This window comes from Mesoplodon bidens (genome assembly GCF_964165515.1).
Source record: "Mesoplodon bidens genome assembly, chromosome: 3".
Taxonomy (NCBI): domain Eukaryota; kingdom Metazoa; phylum Chordata; class Mammalia; order Artiodactyla; family Ziphiidae; genus Mesoplodon; species Mesoplodon bidens.
The window spans coordinates 73,180,068-73,193,511 of NC_138178.1; the positions used below are offsets into that span (position 1 = coordinate 73,180,068).

The window sequence follows — 13,444 nt, forward strand, 5'->3', positions numbered from 1 at the left end:
TGGCTGCCTGTCTCCAGATGCAGACTACACAACAGTTTATAGAGTTGAAAATAGAGGCTATGGTAGAATAAGAATCTAGGGGATTCACTCTGTAGGTAGCAAGCCAGCTCTTGCTGTTCATCTACCCTCACTTAATTAATTATTTTATTTTTAAAAAATATATATATAGCACTTAAAATGTGCCAGGTACTGTTTTAAGTGCTTTATGAATATTAACTCATTCAATCCTCACAACAAGCCTGTAAGACAGATATAATTACCCCAATTTTAAGATGAGGACACTGAGGCACAGAGCAGTTAGCTAACCCACCCAAAGTTACAGCTAATGTGTGGTAGAGTCACGGCTGGTCTAACGTAGTCTAGCCCTAGTCTACACCATTAACCACTGAGCAAAGTATTTAACAAACAGGCTGCGGCATTTATGTGTGTAACATGCCTTCCTGAAGACAGACAAGGTAATTTAACCATGAGCCTCTAGTGTTAAAGTTAAAACAACAACAATAGCAGCAACAACAAAAATACATTCAGAATTTATTAAGAATAAGATATACTTTATAGGCTACATACCATGACAGAATTCTAACCTCAAGTTCAAGAGTAATCTTATCTTTCACTACACCAACACCCCTACTGGTCTATATAAATGAAAACTGCTAGAACATTTGCTGAGAGAATCAGCATTTGAATTTTTGCTGTAGTCTTTTCCTAAAATGTGGCCTGGATCTGAAGGGTCAGCTGGGGAGGAATCAGCACACACAACATCTCCTGTCTCTGGGTACATCAGTGTGCCTCAAAAGCTTTTGGCAAGAGACCACCTACCAGATAGCCCAAAACACCTCTCCCAAGGCAGGCCTATCTGTGCTGTACAAGTCGACAACCACTAGGCACTTGTGGATGTTTAAATTTAAATTAATACAATTAAATAAAATTAAAAATTCAGTTCCTATGTGGCACTTGCCACATAATAAGTGTTCAACAGCCACATGGGGCTAGGGGCTACCACAGTCGACAGCCACTAGGCACTTGTGGATGTTTAAATTTAAATTAATACAATTAAATAAAATTAAAAATTCAGTTCCTATGTGGCACTTGCCACATAATAAGTGTTCAACAGCCACATGGGGCTAGTGGCTACCACAGTCGACAGCACAGAGACCATTTCCATCATCACAGAAAGTTCTATTGGACAGCATGAGTTAGACTCTGAGTGTGATTTCTTTTTATGCTTGAGTCTGAATATACTTAGTGGTAATAATTTCATCCTTCCCTTCTTATGAATAAACAAAATACAAATTACACTTCATTTCTTCATAAGTTTTCTACTCCCAAATTCAGCTCTCAGGGGGGCAGTGGATTATTTATAAGCAGGTCAAGTAAACTCCTCATCCTCCAGTACCTGGTACCCAGAATGTGTTTCTTCTTCCATAACAATGAATGAAACATAAAACTTAGGTGAGGAAGGGGAATTCATTAAAAAGTGTGGCAGACAAATGTTTTGTTTATAGACTGTGGCTTCATGTGTGATGTTAAGCTCTGAGACACATACTCGACTGGTTACAAGGAAGTCGGACAGGAGAGGGTGGCTACTCCACACAAACTAATACCTCTATCCGAAAAACAACACGAACACATGCACCACTACACACAATGGGTCAGACACTTTTCCTGGCTTTAAAATAAAGTGCCCACACAAAAACAGGTCAGTTATACAGTCCTGTGTGGGCCAGAGACAGTGGCACCAAATTTTCCACTGGGAGCAAATTTTTCTTTACAACACTTTCTGATTTCTATCATCCTTAACCTGCATTACTAAGATGTCTGATAAATAACACTGTTGTTCCAGTTCATGTGTGTTCACATTGTAAAGAAGAAGAAAAGCAACAATAAAACATGAGCAACAACTTAGCAATAAAGCACAAATTCTAGGACACTTCCATAGCTATGGATGCTAAGATCCAAAATTCTCCTAATTCCTCAATCTCAAGTCCAGGAAAGCCTGGAAAGACTATGTTTATGACCAGTAGGAACTGCCTTGTTCTAGCATCAATCTTAACATCTAACATCGAGGGTATTCTAACACCTTATCTACCCCCATTTAGTTTTAGTAACACAACTGAATTTTTAATGAAATCCTGTGATACAGAGCTTTCTTTTCATTTCAGATGAATGGAATGAGCAGGGCTAATAAGAATCATTAATGTCTGGTCATTTTAAGTTGTAAAAATACCTTAAGCTCCTCAGAAGATGCAAAATTTTTTTTTTTTTTTTTTTTCTTTTTTTTTTCTTTTTGCGGTATGCGGGCCTCTCACTCTTGTGGCCTCTCCCGTTGCGGAGCACAGGCTCCGGATGCGCAGGCCCAGCGGCCATGGCTCACGGGCCCAGCCGCTCCGCGGCATATGGGATCCTCCCAGACCGGGGCACGAACCCGTATCCCCTGCATCGGCAGGCGGACTCTCAACCACTGCGCCACCAGGGAGGCCCCAAAATTTTTTTTAAAATGTAATAATAGTAATAATTAAATTACATACTTGTGACTTCTTGTAAGAAATCCAAACACGGTCGACTACTTCCAGAAATGCTTATTGAAACAGCCAGTGGGGTCTGTCCTTCATAGTTCCTTGTGTTCGTGTCCGCTCCATAATTATATAACATCCGTGCACAAAGCACGTCATCCCTAAGGGCAGACAAATGTAAAGGAGTTTGTCCATCTTCTAAGCGACCCAAGTTTGTGTCTGCTCCTCTCTGAAGGAACATTCGGCAATAAGAGTGATTGCTTTTGATCACAGCGTATCGCAACAGGAAACCATTCTGAATGTCAATGTTGGCATTGTGGTCCAGGAGGATTTTCACACAGCTTGACCTCTCTCGGATAATGGCGAGCTGAAGCGGCGTTGTACCTTTATCACTGAGCGGGTCGACCTCAGCCTTGAACTCCAGTAGGAGTCGGACAAATGAGTCCCTACCATAGTGAGCAGCCACATGAAGAGGAGTCCAGCCATCATTGCTTTTTGCATTAATAATGTCGCTCCTGTATTCAGATTCTAACATCAGGCGTGCAATCCGAGCCCGGCCATGCATGGCTGCGTAATGAAGTGCAGTGAAGCCTCCGATTAAGTCCTTAACTGTGGGATCAGCTAGAGTTAAAACCAAAATGAAAACATTAGCAGACTCTGAGACAAAGCAACGAACTCTGCCATGGCACAGCACATCTTAGCCAATTCTCATATGAAATGTGAAATGATTAAACACTATAATGAACATTAAGTCCTTCTTGCCTCAGCTTAATTGAAATACCGTTTTAATGGAGAAAAAATTTAGTAGAAAGTTATCAAACCTCGATTAATAGGATGAGTATATGACTTACAAAGCGTTTAAAAGCTGTATACAAAAAACACAGAGTCCAGATCACCACATCCCCTCTCTTTGCTAATTTCACCAATTGCCCTTGGCTTCCCAACTCCCTCATCTCTGTACTGTTTCATGTTTCTCTTCTGTTTTGAACTTTTTGTTTTATTTTCTCTTCTGCTGCTTCTTGGTCTTAAAAAGAAGCATGTGTAGCAACATCTGCTGATCTAAATTACGGATGTACTGTGGTCTGGCAGACTGTGTTGTTTTAGGGTGTATTAGGTAAAAATTTAAAAAAAAAAAGGTTTTCTGTGATCTGTAAGAATTCCAAAACATGTAAGATATATGTTAAGTGATCTTGATAAATCGTGTTTTTATAAGATAAAACTCTATTCTGAATTCTTCCTTTTACAAGAACTTTGGAGTTTTTAAGAATTAAGCAGCACACATTGTGAGAAAAATTGGGAGAAACCTCAGCACTGAATAAATATTATTTTCTAAAACAGTTCCAAACCTCTCTCCTAAATCGACAGATTTCTGGAAGGAAAAAAAAAAGAAATAAAAGAGAAGAAAAGAAACCAAAATGATTTATCTGCTGTGTGACTCCTCAAGTCACAGACTTTTGTCACCTGCCCCCAATGTTTTCTAAAGCTGAGGGTCAGTTCTACACAGCTCTCATCCCACTAGCCTTCCTGGACAAGGGCAGAAAAGGGGTAAGAACCCTCATATGCTATAGGTAGGTCACTTCCTGGAGGCCAGCAATTCTGTGTGAAGATAACTGGGTGGACCTAACTACCAAGGATTAAAATACTTTCTTCTTATGAAAGTCACCATTAATTTTTAGCTTGTTCATGAAAGAGAAAAATTCATAACTGTTCTTCAAACAAACAAACAAAAAGCCTCCACAGTCATGTGATTAAACAGTCACGTTTTGTTTAGTAAAATGTTGGTTAGTTCTAAAACATTTTATGACAGCTTGGTCTCTTAGAAAAACCTATGAGGCAGAAAACTGTATCTAAAATAGTAATGATACTGTGGAGAATACAAATTTCAATTAAGAAATAGTTACAACAAAAGCTATAAAAAGTTAACACTTTTTAGGTAAGCTATATCAGTTGAATTTCTAAGATTATTTCATATAAACTGACATTACACAACACTAATATGACTTTTATGTGTTTAAAGAAAATGAGGGTATCATATCTGCCTTGGTCTTCACTAAAAGAAAGATATACAGTACTTATTCACTACTTAATTTAAAAAAAAAAGGAGCAAGAATATTTAAACAATGCACATTGCTGCCATCTACTGGTAAGGCATGAACATGAGCTACTGTTTCCATTTTGACAGATGATGCTGAGCCCTCAAATCTGTTTTCAGATACCTCACTTACCTAAAGTAGACTAAGTGAAGACAGGCATGAAATATAAAAAAGCCCCTTCTATTCAAATAAAACCATAAATCTTGCCAAGATGGCTATTCCTAATCTATACCTGACCAATCAACTGCTTCCAGACATTCTCTTTTAATCTGTTAGTGAAATTTAAGAATACCTTTTCTCACTTCTCCCACCTTTCATCTACCATGGGTGCCTTTAAAGTTGCCAGCAAACAGTCTCATGTGCATCCTATACTCGCTTTGTTTGACAGTAAAATTAAAATTATGTTACATAAAATTGCACTTGCATCTTTAGTTTTCCCCCTCAGGTCTTTTTAAGATTCTACTTACAACTTGGTGCTATACTGAGCTAGGAGAAACAAAGATGAACAAATACAGCAATGATCTGCTTAGTCTAAGTAAAAACCACTAAAATCCATTAATTGAGCACACACTGGAAACACAGCACAGAAGGAAGACTGTAGGTTAACAACGTATAAAATCTGTATAGTTACTTTCCTCAAGAAATTAACAAATAGGAAATATAAGACAAAGATGAAAACAAAAATTAATTTAAGGATTATTAGCCAATGCAATAAGATAAGAAAAAGATTTTATTTGTAACAGCAGAAACTACAAAACACCTAGATATAAATTCTGTAAGAAATGTGAAGGGCACATGTGAAGAGACCTTCTTTGACTTAATTGAATTCACTTCATCTGTGTCTGTTCAAATGTTCCTTCAACAGAAAAGCCTTCCCTGAACACTAACATGGTAGCCCCATCACCTCATAACTTTGTCCGCTTTAGCAAGCTTTCTCCCCCCAGGTGCAACCTATTTAATACAAATTGTAGCAGTCTCAAGAAACCCATTTGAAAAGTTTGAAAGTATATATAAATAAAAGCAGACAAACATTCCCTACCAATATGGCTTCTTTCTTTCCAACAGCTTTACTGAGGTGCAATAAAACTGAACCATTTTAAGTATACAGGTTGATGAACTCTGATGAATTGTATACAGTCATGTGACTACCACTACAATCAAAATATTGCCATCATCTCAAAAAGTTCCTTCCTGCCTCTTTATAGACAATTCCCTGCCCAGACTCTGGATCCCAGGCAACCACTAATGTTTTGCCTTTCTATAATTTGATATAAGTGGAATCATAGAGTAGTAGGCTTTTGTATTTGACTTATTTCACTTATCATAATGTTTTTGAAATTCATACATGTTGTTGTTCATCAAAAGTTCGTCCCTTTGTATTGCTGAACAGTATACCATAATATGGATATACAGTTATTTATTTATATAGTCAGTAGCAAATGGATAAATGGGTTATTCCTAGGCTATAATGAATAAGGCTACTGTGAACATTCATATACAAGTCTGTTTGTGGATATATGTTTTCAGTTCACTTGGGTAAATACCTAGAAGAGAATTGCTGGGTCATATGTTAAATGTACATTTAACCTCCTAAAAAAGGGCCAAACTGTTTTTCTAAGTGACTATACAATATTACACTCCCACCAGCAATGTATGAGAGCTCCTAATATTCTACATCTTCACTAATACTTGGCATTATTAGTAATTTTAATTTTATCAATTCTATTGAGTATAAAGTGGTAACTTACTGGGATTTTAATATACATTACCCTGATGACTACTGATACTGGGCTTATTCTGATACTGGGCTTATTCATATACTTTCTTTTGTGAAGTGTCTGTTGAAATCATTTACCCATTTTTATTGTGTAGTTGTTCTCATTATTGAGTTTAAAACTCAATGGTGTATATATTCTGGAAACAAGCCCTTTTGTCAGATATGTTTTGTATTTTCTCCTAGTCTATGGCTTGCCTTTTCATTTTCTATACTGTGTCTTTTGAAGAGAAAAAGTTTTGAATTTTGATGAAATTTGTCATTTGTTTTCTTCTATGGTTTGTGCTTTTTGTGTCCTGTTTAAGAAATCTTTGCCCAACACAATGTCACATAGGTTTCGTTTTCTCCTACAAGTTTTATACTTTTAACTCATACTTAGGGCAATGGTCCATTGCTAGCTGATTTCTGTGTACAGCGTAAGATCAGATCAAGGTTCATTATTCTCCATATAAATATCTATTTGATCCAGCACAATTTGTTTAAAAAACTACCTTTTCCTCGATGATTTATCCTGGTGCCTTTGCCACAAAACAATTTACCATACAAGTGTGGATCTATTTCTGAACTCTATTCTGTTCCACTGATCTAAAAGTGTATCCATATACCAGTACCAGATTGTCTTGATTACTGCAGCTTTATAGTAAGTTTTGATAGCAGGTAACATTCTCAAACCTTCTTTAAACTGTTTTGGGCAATAAATTTTAGAATCAACCTACCAATTTCTTCAGACAAGCCTGTTACAATGCTGATTGGAACTCTACCGACTCTAAAAATGTAAATCTGCCCCAAATTATCTAAATAATGTTTATTCTTCCAAACCATGAGCACAGAATACCTATTTATTTAGGTCTTCTTTAATTTCCCTCAGCAATGTTTTGTACTTTTCAGCATACAAGTACTGCACATTTTTCATTACATTTATTACTAAACTTTGTTGTTATCATAATGAATTGTTTTTACATTTCATTTTCTAAATGTTAATTACTGGTATAGAGAAATAAAACTGATTTTTGTATACCAACTTGTGTATTCTGTAATCTAGCTAAATTCACTTTTTAGTTCTAGAATGTTTGAGATTTCTTACGATTTTCTAAACATACAATTATGTTCTCTGCAAATAAAGACAGCTTTACTTCTTCCTTTCCAATCCCAGGACCCTTATTTGAACAATAAAATGTTGACGAACTGTAGTAAAAGCATATACCCTTGCCTTGCTCCTAATCTCAGAGGGAAAGAATTCAGCAGTTCACCATTTACTATGATGTAAGTTGTAGTTTTTCACAGGTGCCTTTCCTTAGGGTTTGGAAGTTGTCTTCTGCTTTTGGCTTGCTGAGAGTCTTTATGATGAATGGGTATACTATGCTGTCACATGCATTTTCTGCATCTATTGAAAGGATCATTTGGTATTTACTTTTATTCTATTAATAGGGTAAATTACTCATCATATTTTCAGATGTTAAACAAAGCTTGCATTCTTGGGATAAACACTACTTGGTCGTGATGTAATATTCTTTTTTATATAATGATGGATGAGATTTGATAGTATTTTGTTAAGGTTATTTCTAATTTGTCATGAGGGAAATTGGTCTGTGGTTTTCATTTCTTGCAATGTCTTTATTTGGTTTCTGGGTACTATATGCCTTATACAATAAGTTTGGAAGTGTTTCCTCAAATCGTTTGGGTAGTGTTGTTATTGTTTATTCCTTTAATATCTGAAATATTTCAACAGAAAAGGCAGCTGGGCCTACCTAAAGACTTCTAGTGTAAAGTTTTAATTATGAATTAAATTTCTTTGATGTAGGACTATTAAGATTGTTCTATTTTTCCCTTGGGTCAGTTGTGGCCATATGTGTCTTTCGAGGAATCTGTTCATTTCTTCTAAATGGCAGAAGGGTGTTCATTATATTCCTTATTATCCTTTTAGTATCTATAAGATCTGTAGTGAAAACAGTTTTTTCCATACTTGATATTGGTATGTGTCTTTTGTTTTCTTCATCAGTCTAGCTAGAGATTTATCAATTTTACTGATATTTTCAAAGAACCAGCTTTTTCTTGGTTTCATAAATTTTCTCCATCATTTGTCCATTTTCAATTCCACTGGTTTATTTTCTTCTCTTTGTTATTTCATTCCTATTCTTACTTTGAATTTAATTGTAGCAGTATACAGAAACTGTTCCAAGATAGCCCCCTTTCCTCTCCCTTCCTTTGTCCTATTATGTCATATATATTACATCTTTATATAAGCCCAACAACAGTTTTATAATTATTGTTTTATGTTGTTGTCTTTTAAGAGATGAAAAGGGGGGAATATATTTCTATTGTCTCTGGCAGCACGATTTTAAGGGGGCCCCTCCCATAATTCCTGCCTCTTGATGCTCATGCCTTTGTGTAATTCTCTCCCCTCGAGTATGAGCAGGAACTGTGACTTCCTTCTAACCAACAGAATCTGGCAAAGGTGACAGAATGTCACTACTGTGGTTATGTTATGATACACAACACTCCATCTTGCTAGCAGACTCATTGTAGCAACTTTCACTGCTGCCTTGATGAATTAAGGAGCCTTGGTGGGAAAGCCCACAGGCCAAGACTCTGCAGGTTATCTCTGGGTACTACTGGCAACCTTCAACCAGTAGCCAGCAAGAAGCTGAGGCCCTCAGTCTATACATCCAAGGGAATTCATCTGCTAACAACCTGAATGAGCTTGGAAGCAAATTCTTCTCCATTTAAGCCTACAGATGAGAACAGTCTGGCCAACACCTTAAAACTGTGAGGTAATAAGTATATCTTGTATTAAGTCATATGTTTGTGTAATTTGTTACACAGCAATAGAAAACAAATATACTGTTTTTTACATGCATAATTACCTTTACCAGTGATCTTTATTTGCTCTGTGAATTTGGATTACACACGGTCCTTTTCTTTCAGCTGGAAGGACTTCTTTCAGTACTTCTCGTAAGGCAGGTCTGAGAGCAACAAATTCCCTTCATTTATCTGGGAACATCTTTCTATCACCTTCATTAAAAAAATTTTTTTAAATATTCTTATTGGCTTTTACTTTTTTTAAATTAATTAATTTATTTATTTTTGGCTGAGTTGGGTCTTTGTTGCTGCACGTGGGCTTTCTCTAGTTGCAGCAAGTGGGGACTACTCTTCGTTGTGGTGTGTGGGCTACTCACTGCGGTGGCTTCTCTTGTTGCGGAGCATGGGCTCTAGGCGTGCGGGCTCAGAAGTTGTGGCTCACGGGCTTAGTTGCTCCGCGGCCTGTGGGATTTTCCTGGACCAGGGCTTGAACCCGTGTCCCCTTCATTGGCAGGCGGATTCTTAACCACTGCGGCACCAGGAAAGCCCTATCACCTTCATTTCTGAAGGACAATTTGGCTGGATTTAAAATTGCTGGTTGACTGTTATTTGTTTTCAGTAATTACAAGATGTCATCCCATTGCCTTCTGGCCACTATTGTTTCTTATGAGAAATCAGCTGTTAATCTTATCATTGAGGATCCCTCGTATATAATGCATCACTTCTCTAGGTGCTTCCAAGATTTTCTCTTTGTTTTTAACATTCCCCAGTTTGACTATTACATCTCTTAGATGAATATCCTACTTGGAGACACTGAGTGTCTCAGATGTATAGTTTAGCATTTTTCATCAAATATAGGAAGTTTTCAGTCATTTCTTCTTCAAATATTTTTTTCTTTCCCTTTCTCTCTTTCCCTTCTCTTTTCTGGCTCCCATTATGCCTCATGAATATATTGGTATGCTTGATAATGTTCCACAGGTCTATGGGGCTCTGAGTGAGGCTGTGATACTGCTTGCAGCAAGCAACACAGCAGCCTCACATTTAACAGGAGACCTGGCAAATGAGACAGCCATGTGGGCTTTGATAAGCTGCTACATATTTCTGGGAATTGGGAAGGCAGATGCATGCTTAAGAAAGACCAGAGAGGACCCCAGTTATCTACTCACTTCTGGCTGAACATGAGGCCAGAAAATGGAAGCTGGGGCATACCTGTAAATTGTCTGATTATTAAATGTGTCTCATCCTATACACAGATCTCCCGGGCAAAGGGTAGAAGCCTTACCAGCTCAAACTGCTTAAGCACAACCTCTGACCAGTTACCGGTCAAACATAAGTTATTTTGGCCATAAGATGTCTTACATATCTTATTGTTGTTGATATTTTTAAAAATTCTTTTTTTATATGTTCCTCAGACTAGATAATGTCTATTGATAAATTTTCAAGGTCACTGATTCCTTCTTTTGCCAGCTCAAATCTGCTGTTAACCACTCTAATGAATTCTTCATCTTAGTTACTGTACTTTCAACTCTAGAATTTCTATTTATATATATGTATATACATACATTCCCATTTACATATGTAAAATTATATGTATTCTATCTCTTTATTGATCATTTCTATTTGATGTGTCACTGTCACATGTTTTCATTTAATTCTTTGAACATGGTTTCCTTATTAGTTCTTTGAATACATTTATAATAGCTATTCTGAAGTTTTGTTAACTAAGTGTAACATCTGGGCCCCTTCATAAGCACTTTCTATTAGCTAGTTTCATTTCTTGTGTATGAGCAATACATTCCTGTTTCTTAGCGTGTCTCATAATTTTACTGAAAATTGAAGATTTAGACTATATCATAGCACCCCTGGATTTTGATCCTCACCTCTTCCAGGTGGGCTGCTGTTGCTATTTGTTTTAGTGAACTGCCTAGACTAATTCTACATAGTCTGTCTCCCTTGTAGCATACAGCCACTTATGTCTCTGCTCAGTTGTTATTATTAAAGTCTGGCTTCTAGGGGCTGCTCCTAGGAATAACTTATGTTTGACTAGTAACTGGTCAGAGGTTGTGCTTAAACAATTTGAGCCAGTAAGGCTTCCACCCTTTGCCCAAGAGATCTGTGTATAGGTTGAGACACACATTCAATAAACAGACAATTTACAATTTACAGCTTCTGTTTTCTGGCCTCATGTTCAGCCAGGGATGAGTAGATAACTGGGGTCCTCTCTGGCCTTTCTTAAGTATGTATCAGCCTTCCCAATTCCCAGAAATATGTAGCAGCTTATCAAAGCCCACATGGCTGTCTCATTTGCCAGGTCTCCTGTTAAATGTGAGGCTGCTCTGTTGCTTGCCCCAACTGGTGTTACAGCCTCAGTCAAGCAGCTGTGCTGTTGGCCTTTCCAGTTTGTTTGCCACCTAGATCAAGACCACAGTTATTTTCAACAATGCTCCAGGCATGGGGAATTTCCATGGGCTCCAAAATCAGGTCAGTCCCTTCCATCATCAAGGAGGATTCCAGCTTCCATGATAATGTGACACAGAGATTGTTGGGGAGCAGAGAGGGTAAATGGCAACAGCCACTTTGGGCTCAATTTCTTCTTTTTCAAGTTTCTTAAGGTAAAAACTTCAGTAATTGATTTAAGATGGTTCTTCTTTGCTATTCAAACATTTATAGCTATAAATTCCTCTCTAAGCACTGCTCTAGTACATCCCACAAATTCTGATATATTGTATTTTCACTATCATTCAGTTCAAAATTTGTTTGATTTCTAAATGTCTGAGTTTGTCCTAGACATGTTATTGTTGTTGATTTCTAACAGAATTCCATTGCAGTTAGTGAATATACCCATAAGATTTCAGCCTTTTAAAGTTTACTGACACGTATTTTATTGCCAGCATATGGTTTATCCTAGTGTCCACATCATGCACATAAAAGAATGTATATTCTGATGCAATTTTCAAAAATATTAGGTCAATGTGTTTGATAATTTTTTTTAGATTTTTCTATAGTTATTGATTTTTTAAATCTAGATGTTCTATCAATTGCTGAGAGATGTTAAAAATCTCCAACATTCAGGATTGTGAAGCTGGCCATTTCTCCCTTTAACACGTATTTTGAAGTTCCCTTCAAATTTTTTGCCTCACGTATTTTTAAGTCCTCTTTCTAGGTGTATGCACATTTTATGACTGTTATTCCTCCTAATGAAGTGCTCCATTTGTCACTGTGAAATGTCTCTCTCTAGTTCTGGTAATAGTCTATGTCTTGTCATCTATTTTATATGATATTAATGTAGCCACTCGGGCCTTCACATGCTTGCCATTTGCATGACATATTTCCCTGATATATCCCATCCATTCATCTACTTTCAACCTACCTGTACCTTTATATTTAAAGTATTATCTTTGTAGTGAGCATGTAATTAATTGAGTTTTGTCTATTTACCTTTCTGATAATTTCTAACTTTTAATTGGAGTGTTTAATCCATTAATGTTTAATATAATTATTGATATAGTTGAGTTTAGATTTACCATTTTATTATTTGTTTTCCATCTGTCTCCTCTATTGTCCCTCTTCTTCCCTTTACTACCTTTTTTTTCTTTGTACTATCAGAACATTTTTTAACATTCCATTTTAATGTCTCCATTGACAGTTTAGCTATACTTCTTTGCATTATCTTTTTTTTTTTTTTTTTTACTGGTTACTCTAAGGATTGGAATATATAAACTAAACTGTTCAGAAACATTACCAGGATTTGTATGGAGGTTATTATATGCTTCCCATTTGTGTCTAAAAGCTCAACTACTTTTGGACATTACAAAATCCTAAAAGCAGGAAAGTCAGAATTTTACAAAATATATGTATAAGCATTGTACCCTAATTTACTATTTATGTGATTACTCTTCTTAAAAGTTTTAGAAAGCACCAAATGCAATTAGCCAAGTTACACAGGCACAGGCACTGCTTGGAGTTCTAAATACCAGTTATGCATTGTGCCATGTTATTATAGGAAGAAAAAGCAACAATGGAGGAAAAAAAAATCTAGACAAAAACCTAAAACTTGACTAATAATTCAACACAGAACAAAGAGCCAGAAAGTCAGATGGTATAATGTTCCCAAACAGAATTTCCCCAAGAAATATTACTTTTTTGTTAATGAAAAACTAAAAATTTAGAAAAGCAGCAAAGCAAAAAACAGCATTCTCTAATACCTACTGTCAACACTTATGATAGACTTCTTTCAGCTTTCCTTCTATACATTTTTAAAAATT

At 36.5% G+C, this 13,444-nt stretch overlaps 1 protein-coding gene across 2 annotated transcripts in view; it reads right to left on the reverse strand.

The window, feature by feature from the left end:
* The window catches only part of ASB7 (ankyrin repeat and SOCS box containing 7), a 55,367-nt gene that overhangs the window by 14,600 nt on the left and 27,323 nt on the right, over window positions 1-13,444 (reverse strand). For both annotated transcript variants that reach the window (XM_081230176.1, XM_081230175.1), the window contains exon 5: window positions 2,529-3,134. In XM_081230176.1, the coding sequence (XP_081086302.1) occupies window positions 2,529-3,134 (606 nt within the window). The remainder of the gene's footprint in view (window positions 1-2,528; window positions 3,135-13,444) is intronic.